The sequence below is a fragment of the Pungitius pungitius genome, chromosome 12 (genome assembly GCF_949316345.1).
Source record: "Pungitius pungitius chromosome 12, fPunPun2.1, whole genome shotgun sequence".
NCBI lineage: Eukaryota > Metazoa > Chordata > Actinopteri > Perciformes > Gasterosteidae > Pungitius > Pungitius pungitius.
In genome coordinates, this window is record NC_084911.1 from 16,906,505 (window position 1) to 16,930,080 (window position 23,576).

Here is a 23,576-nt window from a genome sequence, read left to right on the forward strand (position 1 = left end):
GTAGAGACAAATGCACAGCACCGTAGAGTTCTTTTTTCTATCCGTTTCCATCAGAACGATGTAAATAAGTTGGTCCTTTTTGTGTGTCACACCTGGTTCACACACTTACATCCATGCGTCTCTCAAAAGCAACACACATGAACCCTGAGCATTGCACTCTGGGAAAGTGAACCTGCCCAAATCACGATGCTATTCTGAGGCCACGCTGGCCAATGCCAGCAGAACACACACCCTGATCTCCTACACCGCAGTTGCATTGTGGGTAATGTAGGATGAGGAAGAGAGTTGATTACATTTTTTTTATCTCTGGCTACATTTATTGGTAGTGCTTACCTTTTTTTTTGGTTGCATTTTTACTGTATTTTGCATTCAATTTACCTCACAAGTGAGAAGCTGGGAATGACGTCACTCCAGAGTTGCGCGCATTCCTGTATCAGGGGTCTCACACTCATTTCAGGTCCGGGGCAGATGCCGCCCACTTCGACCGAACGCGCCGGACGCCCCCGGCTTGAGACCCCTGCTGTATATCGAGTTGGAAATGTTCCTCGTTGACAATGCCAGTATAAGACAGAATTGGCCCATCCAAATGCTGTAGCAACATGTCCACAGATAGAAGTTGGACCGTAGTGTGCACGACGTTTTAGTGAGACACAAATTACACAAAAAGTCTTTTAAACAGTCTTTAAGTGAAGCTTTTCCCTTCTGTTGACGCCATCTTGGATTTCAAAGGCTGTGGTCGGAGAGGTTCACCAAATTCCAAAATCAAAGGTCCGACTTCAGAAAGTGTGCCAGTTGAAATTTCTAACATGCAACCAGAAACACATAACCTGAGGCAGAACTGATTCAGGTCACATGACCACGGGTCAGCTGACATGCTAACATGGAAGAGCTCATTCGGGAGAACTCAACAACACAAAGTAACCACAGTGACATGTCACTGACCAAGATCCAAGGTGTCTGTAGAGCAAAAATCTCAAAATCAAGTAAAAATAAGAGGGCACTCACAAATGTTTTTAAAAAAATTGTTGTGTCGTACACAAAAGACAGATTTTTGAAAGAACGGTTTAAACTTGAGCGCCAGAGGCCATCATATCCTGACCTTCAGTCCCCTTGACGGGTGACGCTCCACAAGAGTTGGATCCTACGCCTCCCAAAATGCCACCTGATGGCGTCTTTTTACTGGACCCTCCCTTTGTGGTAAAGGCCGACTTCTTTCTAACGCACCGTGTTTACGATGAAGTTAACGGTCACTGTGGCCTAAGGGAGAAGACCTTTTTGAGCCTCGGTGCTGTGGTTCCAACACAATGACAACGCTAAACCTCAAACCAATTCATGTAAAAAGTGAGACCTTTCCCAACCTGGGGCTAAAATGACTGGCCACAAATGAATTTGCAACACAAAACACAACTCCAAGCTACATAAAAGAAACACACTCTTGACCAATTCTTTACCGTCACTTTGTTTGTGAACTAGACCTCAAGCGGAAGCGATGCCCCCAGAAGAAGTGTAAAAAATCAAAGGGAACCAGGATGTAGACCAGAACCAGAAATATAAACCGTCCTCTGAACCCCTGGATGCTCTTTAGCATAAGGTTTCCTTGCTCGACTCCCCCCCCCTTCCAGCTCTGATCCCAGTTCCAACAGTTTGGCTGTGGAATTATAGAAGGAGGGAACTGTTTGGTTTTTTTCTTCTTCTTTTCTTCAGTTTTTTTTTTTTTGTTGAGAAGGAGGGGTCCATTCTTCTCTTCCCTAAACGTGCAGCAGCAGCAGCAGCAGCAGGGTAATGAGGGTGCGTCCCCAGTCCGTCCAGGCCTCCCCCCCAGTACCTCCCAGTTCTTCAGGCTCCCATATAAAAACCCCGTCAGAAAGTGAGTGTAGGCAGTAGGGAGTTTTCTGCTGGGGTCAGGAGGATTGTGAACAGACGAGCGGACCCTGCCCCAAAAACACCCCGTGTATGAGTGGAGTGTAGCAGCGAGAGAAAACATCCCCCAGCATTTTTTTTTCCTCACTCGCCTCAAAGAGTCTACATGTCTGGTGGCATCTAGACATGTTCAGCTTTGTGGATTTGCGGCTCGCACTGCTGCTCGGCGCAGCGGTGCTCCTGGTCAGGGCGCAGGGCGAGGACGACCGTAAGTCTCATCACTGTTTGCTGGAGCTTCTCAACCCATTTCTTCTTTTTTGTGTTTTTTTTTTTTGCACTGGTTTTTTTTTTCTTCTCGAAAGTGGACTTTTTCCTCCTCGTGGGTGGACAGCGGCCGAAATCTTAGACAGGGACGAGAAGAGAGGGAAAAGTTTGAAGTAGATGTGGAAACTTTGCTGCCTTTTGTTTTCCAACAGATAAATAGATGGTGCATGGATGAGCTCCTGCAGCTTGCAGTTTGAACAGTACAGGGTGTACGTAATGCATTGGGCATGTCAAGGAGGCCCCTCTCCCTCTCTACCACTCTCTCTCTTTCTCCTTGTGTTTGTCTCAGTCTCTCTACCACCCCCCCCCCCCCCCCCACCCCACCCCACCCACCCACCAGTGCATGCAGAGCGAGTTGCTGCAGGTTTTCAAGGGCTTTTCTCCAGGCAAGGCTTTCTTCACTAGCAGAATTGCATTACTATCCGCATTTGGACCACCCCCCTAGAACACCGGTAATTTCAGGTCAACATCTGTATTTCTTCTGAATTTGACAAAGCCAGAAATGTCTCGTGGCATTTGGTCAACTCAACACCCTTCACCAGTCTACCTCTAAAGGTGGACCCTGGCCTGAAAAGGTGGCACACTTGTTGTGGATGTAAGACTGGCTGAGGGGATAAAAACCCTTTTAATTTAAGGAAGAAACGCCCTCCCTGCTGGGTCCAGCTGACACAACGAGGCAGGAAAGAGGGAATTCTTCCTCAGGCCTTGAATGATGTGGCAGTCATCCACTGCCTAGAGCCTAGTGTGGAGTGGGCCAGGTGAGCAATTGGGGGAGTGGAATAAGGGAGAAACTTTCGACCTTGGCAGCCCAATTTCCCCTTAATGCCTAGTTTGATAGTATACAAAAGCTCAGAAGTAGTTCCATAACGCATGTTGGAGATAGTGGATTGGGGTGCACGAAAGCCGAAGTTGTGGTTAAGACACAACGACGTTTTTTTCCTCCAGAAAGAAGACAAAGAAAATCAGTTCAATTTTTCCAGATGTTCCAATTGTCTTGAAAGGACTCGGCTGCCTGTCTGTCTTCTGTTTGACCCCTTTGAGCGGTCTCACAGCGCCACCCAGTGGCTCGAATCGGCACCTACGAACACATCTGGCCGCCACGTCCCCCCACACCGCCTCCCTTTTTTTTTGCTCCCCCCCCCTCCTCTTCATCTTTCCACCCATTTTTTTCCCCGGTTTCCTCTAATTGCAAACACATGCGGCCATGTTTCCACCAGCTGCTGCCAAAGTCTGCAGCGCATTCGGCGTTCCTTTTTCTCTCTGAGCTCAGCACTTTGGCTCGCCGTGGGACACTTATAGCCCCTACAGGGAGCCCCCCCCCTACCCCCCCCCCCCCTTTGGGTTTGGTTTTGCTTAGAAACTGCCACAGCAGCGGTGGCGAGGATGCAGCTGCAGGTTGGAAAATGTGACTTTTAGTTTAGAGAAGGGGCAGCGATTAGTGTTTTGTTTATTGTTAAAGTGAAATGAAGTCACATGGGGACGCGTTTGGTCAGTCCATCTTTTTGCTAAGGATACATGCGTCCACTGGAAGCTGCAAGCCGCCTCACTCTCTCCTCACTCCCATTCAAACCCTTCACAAAACTCAGTGCTCCTGCTTGATATTTCCTGTTTGCGATTGTGTTTATCTGTTAAGAGAGCTCCACATCAAACTGTCATTAAATATGTACAAACTATACGTTCTTATCTTTTAATGTTATTATTTATTCTATTTCTACTCATTTAAAAAAAAAAATCATATTCTAATTTATTCTTAAATTATATAATATTGTTATTGTAATAATAAATTAGCCAAATAAGTTGAATATTCAGTTTTATTATTATGAATTTAGGAAATGTAAAATATAAATCAGCTGTTTTTAAAGGACCTTACCTACTCACACCTGGTCCCAAGTCCAGCTATCCTATCTCACCCGCCTCGCTCTCTGTCGCCCCCCATCAGGCACGGGCGGAAGCTGCACCTTGGACGGACAGGTGTTTGCCGACCGGGACGTGTGGAAGCCGGAGCCATGCCAGCTCTGTGTGTGCGACAATGGCGCGGTGATGTGCGATGAGGTCATCTGCGAGGACACGACTGACTGCCCCAACCCCTTCATTCCCCACGACGAGTGCTGCCCAATCTGCCCCAACGACGGTACGGCGTCCCCTTCACCTCCTCCGTTCTCCTCTGCCTATCCTCACCAGATGTTTCTTCTACATTGCATTCTGTCTCGCTGATGTCACCTGTGTCGGTGTCTTGTTCTCCTTCTTTCCTTACAAATCCAAAACGTGTATACACTTCTAGACGTTCCTTTCCTTCTCTCACATATGGCTCAAACTTGACTAAACGCCAATTTACCCCAAAGATACCGACTCACACACAATAACACACAAACGAGTCCCTCGCTCTTTGTGATCATACTTAAATAATTAAAGGATTTATTGTTAGGCTAAACCGAATTCCATCATGAATGCTTAAAGACGACGCACAAGGTCTGTCCCAAGTGAGGCCTGGTCAATCTGTCCACGAGCTCGAAAGATTCGAAAGACACAAAATGAGCTGACCAAGAAAATACAACCGTGTTCTTTACAAAGATACAAATGCACACGCACACATTCTCATCTGGCACCCCGCGCCCCACTCCCCCGCTTGCTATCTGCCATTTAACCTTTGGCTTATGTTTTTTTATAATACAATCATTATCATTTGTGTCCTCTCTCTGCAGGCTTCCAGGAGCCCCAGGTTGAGGTAAATAATGACTATTGCCTTTATCGCCAATAATTTAATGATCACTAAACATTTGAACTTATACATATTTCAAAGAAATACGGAATCAGTTATATGAACCTGTTGATTGTAGAACATATCATTTATGACTAGGAGATATGATAATCAAGTGGAAGATGACAAAATATATACTTCAAGCATACATGTCACCATTTGATGCACATGCCAGATTGTACCTTTAGCTAATTTGCATCCGTAGTGCATGTATTAATTAGATCAGATACATCAAAAATCAGGTGAATCCTATTCAGATAATAATGACATAATTTAGTTTGATCGTAAAACTGATGTCTTTTGAACAAAAATGTTTTCTTTACTCACAGGGACCCGTGGGAGAACGGGGACCAAAGGGAGATAGGGTAGGTTCACACAATCGTCAATTCTCTTTCTCTGTCTTGTCACCATGTGCTGCGTTCAGTGCCTGAATTGAGTAGACTCCTGTGTGTTTGTATTTTGAGATGGATCTGGCATTATTTTGTAGTATATATATTTTGTGGTAAGTAACTACTGACATCAGATACAAGGAATGATGTGAAATACCGTGAAAATAACACTATTGAAGTAAATGGCATATGCATCCTTGAATCTGCACCTCAGAATCTGAGCAACATATGTTGTGTCTAGAAACCATTGTGACACAACGAAGTAGATGTGTTCGTGTTAAAGGGGAAGTGATGGACTTTAACGGGGTTCATGCTGAACTGAGAGCTGTGAAAAACATGCAGAGGTCAGGTTGAGACACGTAGAGAGAGGGGGAAGTTGACACTTGGTTAAAGGAATGTTAAAAACTGCAAAAAAAGAGTCTTAAGTTGTAGGAAAACTCTCATTTAATGCCATCTACATTGATGTGTACTACAAATGATTTAGTGTTGTTTTTGCAGTGGTGATGCAACTTATCGAAATTTGAAAAATTAAATTCATAACAGATCTTTTTCATCTCAATAGGATTTGGTTAATGATGCTGTAAAGACATTTCTGTCACCAAAACCAAACCAAACAGCCAATTATAATAATTCGTTATTACAATATTATATTGCATTTCATCAAAAATGCATTAATGGTATAATGTAATGAGTAGAAAATATTTAGATAATTTATTTTAAAGATGGTTTTATAGAATAGACTTTCCGTATCACATGACCACCAGTCCAGTCTTGGTTAGTGATCTAGTCTTCCAGAGGAGTAAACTGCACACCCTCCACCTTTAATGTTGCTGTCACCAGTGAAGGGGGCCGGTGACACACAAGGATCTGTTCTGACAATATAACATGAGTCCAGGCAGCCGTCTCTGACTGCAGATCCTGACCCCTTCTTTTTGTCCAATCTGCAGGGTCCTGCTGGTCCCGCTGGTAAGGATGGTAGGCCCGGCCTGCCCGGTAGGCCCGGTCTTCCTGGCCCCCCAGGACCCCCCGGCCTCGGTGGAGTAAGTTATATATTTATTTCTTTTTTTTGTATTCGACAGAGGTGTCAAATCATATCAACCTGCTAGTGTCGGTTTGGAACTTCTTCATGTTTGAGGGTTAATTGAAAACAAGCATTAGTGCTGACTCAGTTTAGGACTTTTCAGTTCCCCAGCCCTCATATCCCACGGCCCACAACCCCTGTGCTTTCTTGTGGTTTGTTGCTTACAAAACCCCATTGCTTCTTTTATGAAAGGGATTCCCAAATGTCTAAAACACTTTAACAGGGAGGGCAGGATAAGCTGGAAAAAATGAACTCCACGTCCACAGCTAGCTGACTTTGGATAAGAAATATTGCCTCTGACTTGGAGTTTGTCTGGGGTCAGAAGGTCAGAAGGTGGTTGGAGGAAAGGGATGCAGAGATGTCATGAATGCTTGTTCGACCGCTGGTTAGTTTAATTTGATTAGTCAAAGGCTTCAGAATCTAATTTAGCCTACTATGTTTATTTTTTCATCTTAACTTATTATACTAAATAAACATATTACTACAATAAGACTAGAACTATGATTGTAGTTTTGTATGAGCTCACATTTCCTTAATTGTAGTTAGAATTATTAGTGTTGAGCCAACGTCCCAATACTTATTTTATATGAACAATAGTATCACAACTTGCATGCTATGATTCACTTTACCATTGACGTCTATCCTAAGCCAATCTGACCTACCATCCTGGTCTGATTCAGCATACTTAGGTATGCTTATTTCCCATTAATAGCTTAATTGAATTCAAACTGGCCACTATATATTAACAACAAATGTGCATTCTAAATGACCAAACTAAACTGACACCAACATTAGCCTCATCAACCTCTCATCGGAGTGAACGGTCTGAAAAAGCCTCTGTGGTCAGATAACAGTAGTAGCATCCAAAATGACTTCATTGAGCTCAACAAATTCTACATCAGCAACAGCATATGTGGTTAAAGGCCTGGTGGACAAACCTGTTTGTCAACACAAAATGTATGGGATATATATAAATATTGTATACACCGACTTGAAAAAGAGTGCTACATATAACAAAATATAAAGAGGATTGTAAAGATTTTTAACCTTTTCAGCAAAAATGCGTCACATGAAAAATAGAATGTAACATTTACATCCCTCATTTTCTTTTTTCCAGAACTTCTCCCCTCAGATGTCTGGTGGTTATGAGGAAAAATCTCCTAACATTGGTGTGCCTGGACCAATGGTAAGACACACACAGACTTACACTTATTTCACCACAAATCAAGAAGATGTCGAATCTGACATAAGATACAATGTTTGATTGACAGGGCCCCATGGGAGGCCGTGGATCACCTGGACCTCCCGGTGTTAGCGTAAGTACACTGCTTCCTTCCATCATGACGTATCCTGTTCCATTTTCACCCTCTGCTCGGTTCCCATTCTGCTTTAAAACAGCACTCTTTAGCACTCTTTTCCCTCTTTTTAAATGCACTAGTGTTCATTTCCAAAATGTAAACACAGTAGAAAAACAATTCTAAACTGATAATCATTTAAGCTCCTAAAGAATAAGAACATTGTTGTCAATGCCTTAAGAATGAACAACTGCCTTCTTTGAGAATGATAGTGTACTGGTTGCACTAGTTTGCGTGTTTCAGTGAAAGAGCTGATTTGCACTTTCCAACATGCTTCTCACAAAAATGTATCAGCACCTGAGAGAATAATACAACGGAAACAAGTCTATGCATACAAAGATTTTACACATACTAGATTGATTGTTAACAATGTATTTGTGTGAATGTAGTAGTAATGGGGTTTGACGTGTTTTTCCACCTACAGGGACCTCAGGGATTCAATGGCCCACCTGGTGAGCCTGGAGAGGCCGGACCCGCTGTGAGTATTAGGAACATATGCAAACAGGTAGAGGCCTGCATTGTGCCTCAGTAGCCTGTGGTCTCACCGTGGTGTGTGTGTTTCTTTGCAGGGTGCCATGGGTCCTCGTGGTGCCCCCGGCCCACCTGGAAAGAACGGAGAGGATGTAAGTCGACTGCATCTGCGTCTCAGCTTGGAGGGTGGAATGACTTACTCGCTGTGTTCACCCCCTTGCCTCTTTGTCTTAGGGTGAGTCTGGTAAACCTGGTCGTGGTGGTGAGCGCGGACCTTCCGGCCCACAGGTAAGTCTCCATGGCGGTGTAATTGTTATCCCTGGTGAAAGAGATATGATGATGGATAAAATACCATGTGTGTTTGCTTTCCTTCAGGGAGCTCGTGGTTTCCCAGGAACCCCCGGTCTGCCCGGCATCAAGGGACACAGAGTAAGTCGCAGCTCCAGACCCCCCCCCCCAAATGAACAACCAATTATTATTGTATCTTTAATAACCGTGGACTTAATCTGTTGCTATGTCTGTCCATTTCTCTAGGGATTCAGTGGTCTGGATGGTGCTAAGGGAGACACTGGCCCCTCTGGTCCTAAGGTGACTGCCCGCCTTTTGATACCTCTCTCCTCCGTGCTAGGTTGCAGTGAAACAAAATCCCAATCTTCACTTAAGTTTGTCGAGTCCAAAATGATAAACATGCCTCGGAACGCTTTGGTACACATTCAACATCCTCACATCTGTAAGGGGAAAAACTAGTAAGAGACATTAGAAAGAGCAACAGAGGATAGATTCCTCTCTCTGAATATAAAGAAGTGTGAAAGATGTAATGTCATCCGTGCCTGTTAATGCTGTCCTTTGGTGACATTTGAGATTCTTAAAGAATCATAGGAATAGAAGCAAATTAAGTTGAGTTATCCTGACGTTCTGTGCCTGAAACTGGCTAAAATATGCTTTTAATTTCCAATAATGCAACTAGTTTCATCTTTACTTAAGAACTACAAACTCCACGTAGCCAGTTTTAAAGTTTGCAGTTGTGGTCTCAATAGAGTAACTAGCTGTAGCAGCCATGTCAACCAGTTACTGGCTAGCGGCAGCCATATTGGCTAGTTTTTTTTAGCTAGCAGCGGCCATATTGGCTAGTAGCTGGTAATTGGTAATTGGCGTTAATATAGACAAACAATTCTAGTTTCTGTCATTCCCGTCGCCTTACCAGCCTGTGTGTTTATGCATGTTTAGGGAGAGACTGGAGCTTCCGGTGAGAATGGAACTCCTGGTGCTATGGTGAGTAAAACAATCATCTCTACTATGTATGTACTATGTATACTATGCCATCAACAATTTGGGATAGCTGACTGACTCTGTGCCCCTATTTCAGGGACCTCGTGGTTTGCCCGGCGAGAGAGGCCGCAATGGTGCTACTGGAGCAGCTGTGAGTCCACTCTTTCACAGAATTGCTAAAAATGACTTTAATCGATCAGCCAGTCAGTCAATGAACAAATCGACTAATTGTTTTTGTTTGTGTGCTGCAGGGAGCTCGTGGTAACGATGGTGCTGCTGGTGCTGCCGGACCTCCCGTGAGTCGTTTTGCTCAAATTGAAAACGTTCTTACAACAACCATGTTTGTTCTTCACTAGTAATTTTTAATGTATAACTTCCAGTGACCCTAGTTGTTTTAAACCCCAGGGGGATTCTCAGACAGGAAGACATATTTTACAAAAATCGCTATCAATTGAAGGAAATAAAAAACAAACTTTTGGGATGGATCTGCCACATTTGTCTGATTTCGGTTTGTCTTATTGTTTTCTCCCAGGGACCCACTGGTCCCGCTGGACCTGCCGGATTCCCCGGTGGCCCTGGATCCAAGGTACAACAACGACCATTATGATCCACAGCAATAATAATGAATAGCCTCCATTTCTATTTCAAAACATATTTCTTTCTATATTAAATATGTTTCTCCTACATCTTCAATCTTCCATGGCTGTCACCATCTAAAAAATCCCACACATACATCCTCTTCTTTTCTCTTTTTACACGAGCTTGCAGCTGCCACTAGAAAGTTACTTTCGCCTTGTAACATATGGGATCTTTGACGTGATCTTTGAACAGCTTTAACACAGGCTGAATTTTGTACAAGGTTGTCCAGCTGGATGGGAATTCTATTCCATGTCCTGTTTTCATATTACATACTAAGTCTACCTGACCGTGGTTGGCAGTAGCATGTGGAAAGATACCTAACAATAGTAACTTAGATCAATAGTAGATTTGATTATTCCGTTTTGTGTCTGCTGTCGATGGACACTAATAACGTTTAGCCCACTTGTATTGTAGTTATTGAAGCATTAATAATGACAACCAAGTATGAAACTCCGGTTCTGCTTGTCCAACGACTTGGGCAGATTGTCTAAAAGTTGCTTTACTAAATATCAGAAAACTTCTCAATATAGTTTGAAACCATAACACGCTGCCGTATTTAACAGTTCTCTATTCTCCATCTTCATATTTACTTTTCCTCATGATTTGCTTTATATTGGGATTTGACATCCCTCTGCAAGTCTTCCACTGTGAAGATATCCCATTCTCGCTTTCACTTTTTGCACTGATTGTCTGACTGCTATTTGTTTCCCTCTCTACCCAGGGTGATGCTGGACCTCAGGGTGCTCGTGGGTCCGAAGGCCCCGCTGGATCCCGAGGCGAGCCCGGTAACCCCGGACCTGCTGGCCCCGCAGGACCCTCTGTAAGTACCAACAGTAACCCCTCTATGACGGACTGCTCGAGTTCCAGATAAAATCACCTTATTGATAATATAATGGCATTATAATCATTCCTGAGAAGCCTTCTGGTCAATGAAAATGTCTTTCCCTGTTTCTCATTTCAGGGAAACCCCGGAACTGATGGAAGTGCTGGAGCTAAGGGAACCCCTGTGAGTCTCTCTCTCATCCCATTTACCTAGCACTACCGCGATTAGGATTTAAATCCCATTCTGGCTCCAAAAAAGTGTTGTTTGACAGTCCTGCATGATGTGACCCTGTTTCTGCTGTTTGCTGCCGCCCCCTGCAGGGTGCTGCTGGAGTTGCCGGAGCTCCCGGTTTCCCTGGACCACGTGGACCCCCAGGACCTCAGGGTGCTGCCGGTGCCCCCGGAGCCAAGGGTAACACTGTGAGTAAAGCTTTGTCAGAAAAAAATAACCGATGAAAAAACATGATTTTCTGTCTAGCCTTTAATGCAAACAATTAGAGAATGTATCACAAGCAATTTGATTTGATTATATTTATTCATATTTACTTATTTTTTATTCTGATCCTAATCAGTTTGCTTATTTGTTTGCTTTTGATGTCTGATGAATTAGTATTGATTTTGGATTTATGTTTGCTTATTTGCTCGTTTCCCCCAGGGAGACCTCGGTTCCCCAGGCGCCAAGGGAGAGGCCGGTGCCAAGGGAGAGGCTGTAAGTTGAAGTTCATCACAGTCAGTCATACATATGTTTACAAATACACGTTCCATTTCTTATGCCATATGCACATGTTAATGTTCTTCAGGGTGCTCCAGGTGTTCAAGGAGCCCCCGGACCATCTGGTGAGGAAGGCAAGAGAGGATCCAGAGGAGAGCCTGGTGCTGCAGGAGCCCGTGGAGCTCCTGGAGAGCGAGTATGCATTTCACTTTCTTCTTTCTTTACTATTAAGGTTAACTGACAAGGAAGTGAATGTCTTATCAATGCTATGAGTACATTAATTAATGAGGGAATAGGTTGTGAAATAGCCGAACAATGTAATACAAGTATGCATAGGCCATGAATGATACACAGACCCCCTTCGGCTTAATAGGACCATCCAACGGCACTCTCTTGTGCCGTCTGCAGATGGCACAAGAGATGAACTGTAGATGCAGGAATAGAGCATGATTTTGAGATATTTAGAAAATATTTTTATGGACACAATATTACTCACACACCTTTTAATGGGAAAAGACCGGGAAAGTTAAAATTATGTTAATAGGCTACCCTTGTTTAGATAAAGTGTATTCAGGGTTTTTTATAGAGCTCTACAACATGTGCTTGATTATCTCTACAGGGTGCCCCTGGTGGTCGTGGATTCCCTGGTTCTGATGGCCCTGCTGGACTCAAAGTGAGTATAAAAGAACTCAAACCTAGGTACCACCAATGCCTCTGACAATCATGGAGATACTTCAGATTTGCCTTTTTATCTCTGTTCTCTCTCCCTCTCCCATGTCATAGGGTGCCAATGGTGAGCGTGGTGCACCCGGTCCTGTTGGACCTAAAGGTTCAATCGGTGAGTCTGGCCGCAATGGTGAGCCTGGTCTGCAAGGAGCCAAGGTGAGTTTCCCTACCATCTGCCCATCGCATAATAATCATAACATAATCTATTCACTGCAAAGGCCGCCCTCTAACCTTTGCCCTCTGCTTACAGGGTATGACTGGTAGCCCTGGCAGCCCTGGACCTGATGGCAAGTTGGGACCTGCTGTAAGTTCACGCTTAGGACAATGTATTTGATCTTAATCTCATTAAAATACAGACAAGATGCATTTGATTAAATATATCCTTCATTAATTCTCCTCACCAGGGAGCAACTGGACAAGATGGCCGCCCCGGACCTCCTGGCGCCGTTGGAGCTAGAGGCCAGCCTGGAGTCATGGGATTCCCCGGACCCAAGGGAGCTGCTGTAAGTAATGGGTCTTAACGGCTGCAAAATCTCATCGACCATTTGTTTCTGACTCTTTAATTTTGAGACAGGGTATTTTCTACTGAGAAGTAAGCATCTCTGATAATTGTGCTCTTCTACTCTGTAGGGTGAAGGTGGAAAGCCTGGCGAGAGAGGAGCAATGGGACCCACTGGCGCAACTGTGAGTTGTCTACACTCTGCTTCTCTTTGAATCCATTTTGCCGTACTGCTTTTTGAGCATGTTTTTCTGAAAGCCTACAATCTCTCTACCCAGGGTGCCCCCGGAAAGGACGGTGATGCTGGTGCTCCAGGACCCGCTGGACCTGCTGTACGTAAAATGCACACACCCATGCCCACATTGAGACCCACTTTATAAATCTGATGGTCTCACTACAAACTACACTTGGCAGCTACTGACAGTACCATAAACCCTTCTGTATCTTACTCCTAGATATATTATGCTTTGCACTAACAGTCCTTCTCCTCTTCAACCTCAGGGTCCTTCTGGTGAGAGAGGAGAACAGGGACCTGGTGGACCTCCCGGATTCCAAGGTCTCCCAGGACCCCAGGGTGCCATTGGTGAGAGTGGCAAGTCCGGAGAGCAGGTACTGCCTGAGAAAGGGTGGATTTAAATACCGGAATAAATTCATACAGTCGTATGGTGAAATGACGTTTGAATTTCCGTTCTGTTTATCTAGGGTGTGCCCGGTGAAGCTGGAGCCCCAGGACCTGTTGGAAATAGAGTAAGTCACTTATTGTCATTGCGATGTTCCCATTCTGCTCCCAGTAGCATCCGTTCTTCCATCTAAGCATCTTTGAAGAGTTTGCTAAGAGTAAATTGCTAACTAAAGATGGCTAATAACAAGCTAATGGAGTAGGACTTATCAAAGATAAATAATGGCTTTTGACCACGCTTGGACGATTTCCATAACTCTCTTTCACCTCGTCCCTTCAGGGTGACAGAGGATTCCCCGGTGAGCGTGGTGCACCTGGTGCTGTTGGGCCTGCTGGTGCTCGTGGATCTGTCGGATCTCCTGGAAACGAGGGTGCCAAGGTAGACCACCGTAAATGTGAAAGAAAGAAATCTTCAAACTTCAACCTCCTTGGTTGTAACCCTTCTGCTCTTGTTCTCTACCGCTATTCTCCAGGGAGATTCTGGCGCCCCCGGTGCTCCCGGAGCCCAGGGTCCTCCTGGACTGCAGGGAATGCCTGGTGAGCGTGGAGCTGCTGGTCTTCCAGGACTGAGGGGAGATAGAGTGAGTAACAAACTCAATATTCCTTGTATTCCCAATATTCCCATTGCATAAAATCACTACAGTGACCTAATCAATTTTAATGAATGGCTCATCTCACATCCCTCACTCTCCCTTTCCATCCAATAACCAAGGGTGAGCAAGGAGGCAAGGGTGTTGATGGAGCTCCTGGTAAGGATGGCCCCCGCGGTTTGACTGGACCTATTGGACTGCCCGGACCCGCTGGTGCCACCGGAGACAAGGGAGAGCCTGGCCCTGTCGGAATTCCCGGACCTCCTGGACCTCGCGGAGGATCTGTAAGTACCTGTCAGTCTTTTCTTCTCCAGAGCAGAAGCAGGAGCTGCTTGAATTTTAAAATCATTGACTGACTTTTCTTCCTCCTCCTTTTCCTTAGGGTGAGCGTGGAGAGTCTGGACCACCTGGACCTGCTGGATTTGCTGGTCCTCCTGTAAGTTACTCCATGAATGTCCAGGATCCTCTCAAAGGATGTTTTTCTGCTTGAAGCTTCAACACAGAATTTACTAACCCTCTAATGTCCATCTACCATCATTCCACCACAGGGTGCTGATGGACAGCCTGGTGCTAAGGGAGAGTCCGGAGATAATGGTGCTAAGGGAGATGCAGGTCCCCCTGGTGCTTCTGGACCAACTGGTGGTCCTGGACCTCAGGTTTCTAAGAATTGACATTTGCTTACAGAAAATCACATAATTCAGAGTGAAATTTAAAAATTGAGGCTGCTGAAAGTGGTTCTCCCAAGTTGATTGAAAATATGCTTTTTTTGTCAGGGTCCCACTGGTAACAGTGGCCCTAAGGGAACCCGCGGAGCCGCTGGTCCACCTGTGAGTCACCACTCTTCTTCTCTGTCCTCCTCTTCCAGTATACATTTACAGTCAACTTCATATCATACACCAGGTGCATTATAAGATGTAGTGTAGTTTTCAGACGGGTCAGTATCCATGGCCAAAGCAGAGAGATAATTCTGGAGACAATCCACTGTCCAACTCTTCTTTCTGATAAATTACTTATCCGTTTATTATTCATCCCCCATTCATTGTACTAATGTAATAAGGAAATGTTTCCAGCCATAATGAGCTAATTTCCATCTGTCTTGCCCTAGGGTGCTACTGGCTTCCCTGGTGCTGCTGGCAGAGTCGGACCTCCTGGCCCCTCTGTAAGTCTTCTTCTAATGTTATCGGCACGTTCTTGTGGTAGGGCCCACCGTCTTCAAGGGTTTGAAGCAATTTTTTTCTCTTCACCATAGGGCAACGCCGGACCACCTGGACCCTCCGGACCATCTGGCAAAGAAGGACCCAAAGGAAACCGTGGTGAGACTGGACCCGCTGGTCGCCCTGGCGAGATGGGTGCTGCTGGAGCACCAGGACCTGCTGGAGAGAAGGGTTCCGCTGGAAACGACGGACCTGTCGTAAGTTGTAGTTGTAAAGAGACCGGAGCCCCTTCCATCTCAATCTATTACAAAACCAAACGATGATTGATTGCTTTTTAATTTTCATTGCAACTAAATTATTCTCTTCATGTAGTAGCACTGAATTGAGTTTTCTCATTTTCAGTAACAACACAGACATTATTTAGCCATTCCTTGTTGTTCCTACACCTTGATGTATAATCTTTCAAATCTTTTTCACTTTGTCTCTCTCTGTCCACCTCTGCAGGGAGCTCCCGGGTTTCCAGGAGGTAAAGGTTTGGTCGGGCCACGTGGTATTGTCGGTCTGCCTGGACAAAGAGGCGAGAGAGGTTTCTCTGGAATGCCCGGACCTGCCGTAAGTTCCTGTTATTACTCTAAAAACTCTAAACAACAGAACTACAAATGGCATGGATCTAATGGAATTAAAATACCCTAACCTGTTTCACTAGCCAATATGATGTTTTTATTCAAACATCACTCAAATCCAAAAAAAAGCAGCACCTTGCTGGCTAAAAGCTTAGAGCTTAGCTTTTGACGGAAGGTGAATACAGGGATAATCACACAGACAATACGAGAATAATGATATGCCTTTTTTCACGTGAACATGTTAAGGTTAAGGTAACCCTAAGTTTAAGTCTTGGAATGAGCATGATATGTCTCCTTTTAACAAGCCAAAATAAACTTGAATCGATTAGAAACATGACGTTGGCTGTTACGACTGGACTGACTTTGCCTGTATCAACTGCAGGGAGAAAGTGGAAAGCCTGGACCTTCTGGCCCCAGTGGTGAGCGCGGACCTTCCGGACCCATGGGTCCAACTGGACAGCCTGGACCCGCTGGTGAGCCTGGACGTGAGGTATGAGAAAACAATTGCACCCGTCGACTATCTACCTAGCTGACTTTCGATACCGGTGTAAGGTGTAGTTTTACAAGTTAACGTGTTTTGCGTATATGTTTTAGGGAAGCCCCGGAAATGAGGGATCAGCTGGTCGCGATGGAGCTGCTGGACCCAAGGTGAGTTAAAGTTACATCATTGCTAAGTCCTCAGCACCAGATGAATCACAAAGAGACACACTATAAAGAGACTATAAATAGATGCAGCTGCAAAGGGACAAAAAGAGTCACAAAGACCTAAAAGAGATACAGAACCACAAAATATCTTCAAATAGACACAATCAATGGTTAGGCATATTGCATTGTCCCATATTCCACCCATGGTCAACCATGTGAATAGTTTGCTGAGCTAGATATGTTTACAAATGTCCCAGTGACACAGTAAACTTTACTACTCTGTTCCAGCCTTTAGTGCCAAACCAAACTTGAGATGAGTCAGCTAGGTTGACCTGAACCTTAAGCAGCCTGCTATAGTGGTTTCTGCTCGGCACAGTGATGCTTAGTTTCACACCTGCTATAGTAAGAAGTTGTAGTAAGCTGACATCTACCATTATTACACACAATTGAGCTAATTCCCGTGCCTATGTCTGTTTAAATAATAGAAACACCAATGTGGCTGCCAGAGGAAAGAATTATACCTGCATATAATCACTCATACAGCCTAGATAGTGACCTGTTTTACCCATTGCTGTATAACTTTATTTATACATTATTTTGACAGAAATTGAACACAGAAAAACTATGTGAGACCCTGGTGTCAGATATTTGAGCATTTTTCACCATGGGAGCTTATATTATATGTATCCAAATATTTTGGATTAAAACTTGTGAAGAATCTTAATTTGGTGTTTGCATTTTAGGGAGATCGCGGCGAGAGCGGACATGCTGGAGCTACTGGTGCCCCTGGGCCCTCTGGTGCACCCGGACCTGTTGGACCCGCTGGAAAGAACGGTGAACGCGGAGAGACTGTAAGTTACACTAAAACCATTTATCAGTTTAGTCATTGCCTTTCATCACAATGAAATATTTAGGAATAATTTATAACATTATAACACACACAAATTGTCTTTGGAGGCATCTGGCCTTTTCATCAGACTGTTTTTCTGTATTTCAGGGACCTAGTGGCCCCGCTGGCGCTGCTGGCCCTGCTGGACCTCGTGGCCCTGCAGTGAGTAACAACTTTGATCAAATCAATTGGACATACATTGGATGACGTTTAAAATTCAGGAAAAACAATGTTCATCATCCCTTTTCACTCTCTACAGGGAGCTCTTGGACTTCGTGGAGACAAGGGAGAAACTGGCGAGGCTGGAGAGAGAGGCATGAAGGGACACAGAGGATTCACTGGCTTGCAGGGACCTCCTGGCCCAGCCGTATGTCACTTCACAATCAAATCTACAAATAAACTACATAACCAGCACACAGACTTTTTTTCTAACTACTGTTTTTGTTCTGAACCCATAGGGATCTTCTGGAGAGCAAGGACCTGCTGGTTCTGCTGGACCCGCTGGACCTAGAGTGAGTTAACAAATCAAACATTTTCTAGTTCTTGCATTTTTGGATGTTCTGTATTTTAACATTTGGTGGGAGTTTAAAGCGACTTGGACATTTAGAGACTTAATTCTGTTTGCAGGGGCCATCTGGATCTGCTGGAGCTGTTGGTAAGGACGGTATGACTGGCATGCCTGGACCCACTGGGCCTCCTGGACCTCGTGGACGTTCTGGAGAGATGGGACCTTCTGTAAGTCTAGCTGCCTAACTATCAATCTAAGTATGTTACACATACAAGAAATTTGTCTTGGGGATTGATTTAACAATAAAACACGGTCCAAATAATGTGACATAATTTGAAATAGAAATATGAGAATTTAACCATAAAATATGGCATAAAAACAACAAACAACAAGAGTCAGTTTCTTTACTTTTTGAAACTGAGGGAAAATAATCAACTTCTACTTCTCCTCCTCCTCTTGCCCTTCTTCTTGCTCAGGGTCCACCAGGACCTCCTGGACCTCCCGGAGCACCAGGTGCCCCCGCTGGCGGATTTGACCTTGGATTCATTTCCCAGCATCAGGAGAAGGCCCCTGATCCGTTACGTATGTTCCGCGCTGATGACGCCAATGTTCTCCGTGACCGCGACCTTGAGGTGGATGGAACCCTGAAGAGCCTGAGCCAGCAAATCGAGCAGATCCGCAGCCCCGACGGAACCCGCAAGAACCCCGCCAGAACCTGCCGTGACCTGAAGATGTGCAACCCCGACTGGAAGAGCGGTGAGTTTTTACCCAGCAGTGGTCAAACAATCCAGGTGTGAATCGAAAATAGCATTCTTGGGTTTTCTGAACTTTTCCACTCAACGACTAATTTCTCTTTAGGCGAGTACTGGATCGACCCCGACCAGGGCTGCACTCTTGATGCCATCAAAGTCTACTGCAACATGGAGACCGGAGAGACCTGCGTAACCCCAACACAGCCCGAGGTTGCCAAGAAGAACTGGTACATGAGCAAGAACATCAAGGAGAAGAAGCACGTCTGGTTCGGAGAGGCAATGAACGACGGCTTCCAGGTAATCCAACTGAAGCGACCAACAAGAGCACTTGCTAACTTCTTCCTCCAAATCCATCCCTACCTACCTACTCTACCTTCTACAACTCCAATTATTTCAACCTCCCAAACCTCTTTTTTTTCCCTACCATTAATCAACTTAAGCTTACCTCTCCGCTTCTTGTCCCTCCTGTGTCCTTGCTGTTCAGTCATTAACAGCTCCCCCTTCCTCTTTCCTACACAGTTTGAGTACGGAAGCGAGGGTTCCAACCCACAGGACGTCAACATCCAGCTGACCTTCCTGCGTCTCATGTCCACTGAAGCAACCCAGAACATCACCTACCACTGCAAGAACAGCGTCGCCTACATGGACGCAACCGTCGGCAACCTCAAGAAGGCCATGCTCCTCCAGGGCTCCAACGAGATCGAGATCAGAGCCGAGGGCAACAGCCGCTTTACCTACAGCGTCCTGGAAGACGGATGCACGGTGAGAACTCCAACTTCCCCGCGATCAGCGGTATTGAGTGCAATAGCCAAGACCCTGCTTTAAACACGCATGCTCGCTGCTGTAGCTCCAATTGCCAAAAAAAAAAAAAAGTTCAGGCAGAACTGGAGACGTTTTCGAAAGTTGAGTTTTAACAGTGCAGCATCTGATTGGAATGATGATTCTAACTCCCCTTTCTTCTTCCTTTTCCTCCAGTCACACACCGGTACATGGGGCAAGACAGTCATCGACTACAAGACATCGAAAACATCTCGCCTGCCCATCATTGATATCGCTCCTATGGACGTTGGTGCTCCAGATCAAGAGTTTGGCCTTGAAGTTGGACCCGTCTGTTTCTTGTAAAAAGAGAAATCTGGACTTGAAATTGTTGTTGTGTGCGTGTGTATGTTTTATTTTTTCTAGCAGTCATCTCTCTCTAAAAAAAAGCCCACCAAAACATTTCTCTAATGCAATTTTTCTGAAAAATCTAACCCCTCGCTCCTGATTCTACAAATTTCCATTCGGCCATTGTTCCGATGGTCCTCTTTGCCTGAAACCTGCACTTCAACAAGATGGTGGTGATGCGGCCATCTGCATCGTCGCGTTTGGGACCACTACTTTTTTTTTTTGTTTCTGACTCTTGGTTTTGTTTTTTTTGTTTTTTTTTACCATCGCCAACACCAAGGATCCTGCAGAGAAGACATTTTGTTTCACTGGCAACAAGAAAATAATATATGCTTCTGTAAAGTGTAAAGAAATTGACTTCCCCTCTTCATCCAGCCATACCAGGCTTCTCTGGAGTTAACAGAAACACACAGGTGACTTTTGTATTTTTTATACACCACTGTGGCGAGAGGAATGAAAGGACAGTCCCCAACAGACAGAACCCAATTGCTTTGTACCACGTTTCAGGTGATGACGAATAAACGGTGAAACTGACAGCCATTATTGTCTCTGTTGTTCTGCCCCCCCCCCCCCCCGCCCCCACTACCTGGTCAACCTGCCACAGACAACACTGACAACTCCCCCTTCCTCATCCGCCGATTTTGTGGCTGTTGTCATTTGTTTGTTGTTGTGGTTGCTTTTTTTGTTTGTTTCCTTTCTATTTCTCCCTTATTTTTGAAAGAAAAGTCACATTAAAACCACAAGCAGAGAAACATGGGTTGCAACCTTTTATTTGAAAGAAAAGAAATATTCTACGGCTACCTCAGAAAAGCAACGAAAATCAGCTGCGCCCGATAAGGGTGGCCCAGTGTCTGTGAAGTGAAGCCTGCGGTGCTTTTGGCTATCGCTGCGGTGGTCGACTTTTACCAACACTTTAGCAGAAGCGGAAACAGCTCAAACTTAAGGTGCTATACTTTCTTTGAGGTCTCCTGGCTGTCCAGTGTGACTATACTGTTGTCTAGTACTGCGGTTTCTCTGGCGTGACGGGGACCTCTTGGTGCTAAAACGTAACCACCGTAGTGTTTCATTCTTGGCGCCCAGAATGAGACAGACTTCTTCTCTCTTTTTCAGCCGTGGTCGCGCTGATGCTCAAACCTCTAGGGTTGAGTTCAAAGTGAAGAGCGGATCCGCATTTCCTCCTCTCATACTTTTTGGCTTCATGTTTTCTAAACCCCCACCTCCGCCCTCTTCTGTCCTCCCAAAATTCCTCCCCCAACCCCATCGACACATCTGTTGTAGTTTGTTTCCTGTTTTCTTATGCGAAGGGTGATTTTTCTTGACAAAACAAATAGCAGATTCGTTTTCTTTTTTTCAAACAATGCACAGGAAGAGAGACATCAGGAAGGAGTTTGTGAGGCAATGCATACAGACACACCCATGGGGGGAAAACACCACAAGGATCTGTACCTATTTTGTATATGTATAATAAATTGAGATGTTTTTAATTATTTTGAATGCTGAAATAAAGCATGTTAAGTGGTCTGACATTTGAATTCTGCCTAATTCCCTGAGTGACTCACTGACTGGCCCCGTTTTTTTAACTGGTTGAACATTAACTTGATTTGAGAGATTAATGCAAATAATCTCAGAAAAGCTTGCTCAATCGTGGGGAAGGGTGGTACTCATTGAGACAGAGAGTGGGAATTTTGGGGGGAACTGGGTAAAAAAAGACTTCATCGCTTAGTCTGACAGGCACTGTGAAGTTTTGCATGTGATCTAAATGATCTCCTAAAATATCACGGTTTAAAAAATCGTCTCGACAGGAAAACGATCCCACGCTCCTCACTCAGCAGCGAGTGTCTCGTCCAGAAGGGATGAATAATCAGGGACCTACCTCTCAGTTGCTGGGGACTCCTCGTTGTTGTGCTACTGCAAAGCAGCCGATGACATGTCGAACACCCATAATCCACCAAGAAATGAATGTAAATCCAGTATTGATGATGAGATCTGTCCCAATGCAATCCAGCGTTTTTCACAGTGAGGTGGACCCGCGGGCTCAGCTCGGGCAGACTGAGGGCTGCCGGCCGGAGCTGCTGCCGTGCTCCGGCTGTTGGCATTAGCTCCACAAAGACGCGGATTGTCCACCTTGAGGGAGGCAGCTTCCCAGGGACGTGTTGGGTACCCAGCGGGAATGTGGATTATTTCTGCATAGAATTTGGGTCTTTATTTGAGGCCCGAGCGGAGGAATGCTGACCTCTCCGGTTTCAGACACAGACGAGGCTCTGTTTGCTGAGAGGAAGGCCCCTCTGTAGGCGAGTGGGACTCGGCGGTTGACTTCACACGTGGGTAAACATCAGAGGGACAAGGACAAGATGAGGCCAGGTAAAAGCCGATGCAAACGTTTAACGGGATCATATTAAAACAATTTCTAGAACTTAACTCACAGTAGTGTTTGGTCGTGAAGATGGTTTTGATCAAATACATCACTAAAAACAATGTTTTCTCCCAAATATTAGAGAAGCTGGGTGACATTTAAATGTCTTTGGTAAAATAGCTTTATTATATGTATATTTTAAAGACATTATATCCCAAGAATCAAAGCAATTTCACCAGAAGCCACTTTGGAGCTTTTGTGTGTAAAAGTGCATTCATGTCAATCAGCTTATTCCTGGTGAGGGGATCCCCTTCACTGGCATCCCGACCTCGACCCCAAACCAAGATCACACTGGTTTCCCTTTAACGTGATTCACAAAGACGTTTTGCGCGAAGGGAACCAGAGAAGTGGCTGCATAATGAAAATGGCAAGATGCTGATATTTGGGAATAATGTTTAACTTGTTCACTGTGATTAGTTTAAAGGTTCATTTAGAAATAACTTTGAATTAAACATAAATTAAGTGACACATTTGGAAAAGCTGTTTCCATTTGACCTTGCGGTACGTCACCACCGCCCTCAGCATCTGCCGTTAAAAGATGGGACCTTTTTTCTTCATGTGATACTGTTTAAAACGTAGCACTTCCATCTCAAGCATGAAATATTTTGAGCTTTGCACAATAACTTCTTGTCACCCACATCACATGTTAGGCATTCGATTTGGGATTTTGGTAACCCATGCGAATGAAATATTATAAAATGAGATCTTCTTTACAACTCCCCTCAACAAGCTCCCTGACAGGTCGCTGGGTAAAATCACATCGTAATGCAGACAAATAATATGCGCATTGGACATGTCACGACAGTAGAAGACGCTGTTTAGGGACTTTTCATTAAATTGGGAGACAAACGTCCACTCGCACTTTTTGCGGTCAAAGGTCTGCGTGACCTCATCACAACAACCCTTTTGACATAATTTAAGAGTTAGGTGAAGCGATATTACAATATATTTTGCTTTTTGAGGGCTACCAACAGAAATCCATTAATGAGTTTTTGCTGCATAGAGATGGGACTAGGACATTTTTTAAAATGTTTATATGCACTAATATAGAATATTAGCAAACATGGGAAAACATGGGAGAACTCTCAAATTAAAGGGCCAGACTATAGACAACGAATCAGAAAGGTTTTATACAGGACACGTAGTGCAACCAGGAGTTTTCAAGTGTTCACAAGTTGGAGACTTTGAGGCTTTGAGAGAGAGACGCTCATGAGCTCAGGACTCATGATTCATTTCCATAATGTTCCTCTAAGG

The 23,576-nt window shown here is 44.7% G+C and overlaps 1 protein-coding gene across 1 annotated transcript; it reads left to right on the top strand.

Moving 5' to 3' along the window:
• The first annotated feature begins 1,861 nt into the window (after positions 1–1,861).
• Positions 1,862–21,435, top strand: LOC119220242 (collagen alpha-1(I) chain). The gene is made up of 49 exons (XM_037476091.2): positions 1,862–2,128; positions 4,124–4,315; positions 4,887–4,909; positions 5,272–5,307; positions 6,279–6,371; positions 7,530–7,598; positions 7,684–7,728; positions 8,192–8,245; positions 8,337–8,390; positions 8,473–8,526; positions 8,614–8,667; positions 8,773–8,826; positions 9,466–9,510; positions 9,605–9,658; positions 9,759–9,803; positions 10,040–10,093; positions 10,868–10,966; positions 11,108–11,152; positions 11,290–11,388; positions 11,624–11,677; positions 11,769–11,876; positions 12,300–12,353; positions 12,464–12,562; positions 12,657–12,710; positions 12,811–12,909; positions 13,037–13,090; positions 13,184–13,237; positions 13,407–13,514; positions 13,608–13,652; positions 13,865–13,963; positions 14,058–14,165; positions 14,297–14,458; positions 14,557–14,610; positions 14,723–14,830; positions 14,948–15,001; positions 15,280–15,333; positions 15,424–15,585; positions 15,833–15,940; positions 16,334–16,441; positions 16,546–16,599; positions 17,340–17,447; positions 17,594–17,647; positions 17,745–17,852; positions 17,944–17,997; positions 18,113–18,220; positions 18,470–18,749; positions 18,852–19,042; positions 19,265–19,507; positions 19,721–21,435. Exons 1-49 carry the CDS (start codon positions 2,047–2,049, stop codon positions 19,865–19,867), a joined length of 4,344 nt encoding a protein of 1,447 aa, XP_037331988.2. The 5' UTR covers positions 1,862–2,046; the 3' UTR covers positions 19,868–21,435.
• Positions 21,436–23,576: the final 2,141 nt, after the last annotated feature.

Bases quoted from the DNA above. Each gene is read 5' to 3' on its own strand.
- LOC119220242 (XM_037476091.2), top strand. From the start codon at position 2,047: ATGTTCAGCTTTGTGGATTTGCGGCTCGCACTGCTGCTCGGCGCAGCG. The intron at 9,659-9,758 runs GTGAGTCCACTC...TGTGTGCTGCAG, and splicing joins ATGGTGCTACTGGAGCAGCT to GGAGCTCGTGGTAACGATGG. The intron at 17,648-17,744 runs GTGAGTAACAAC...CACTCTCTACAG, and splicing joins CTGGACCTCGTGGCCCTGCA to GGAGCTCTTGGACTTCGTGG.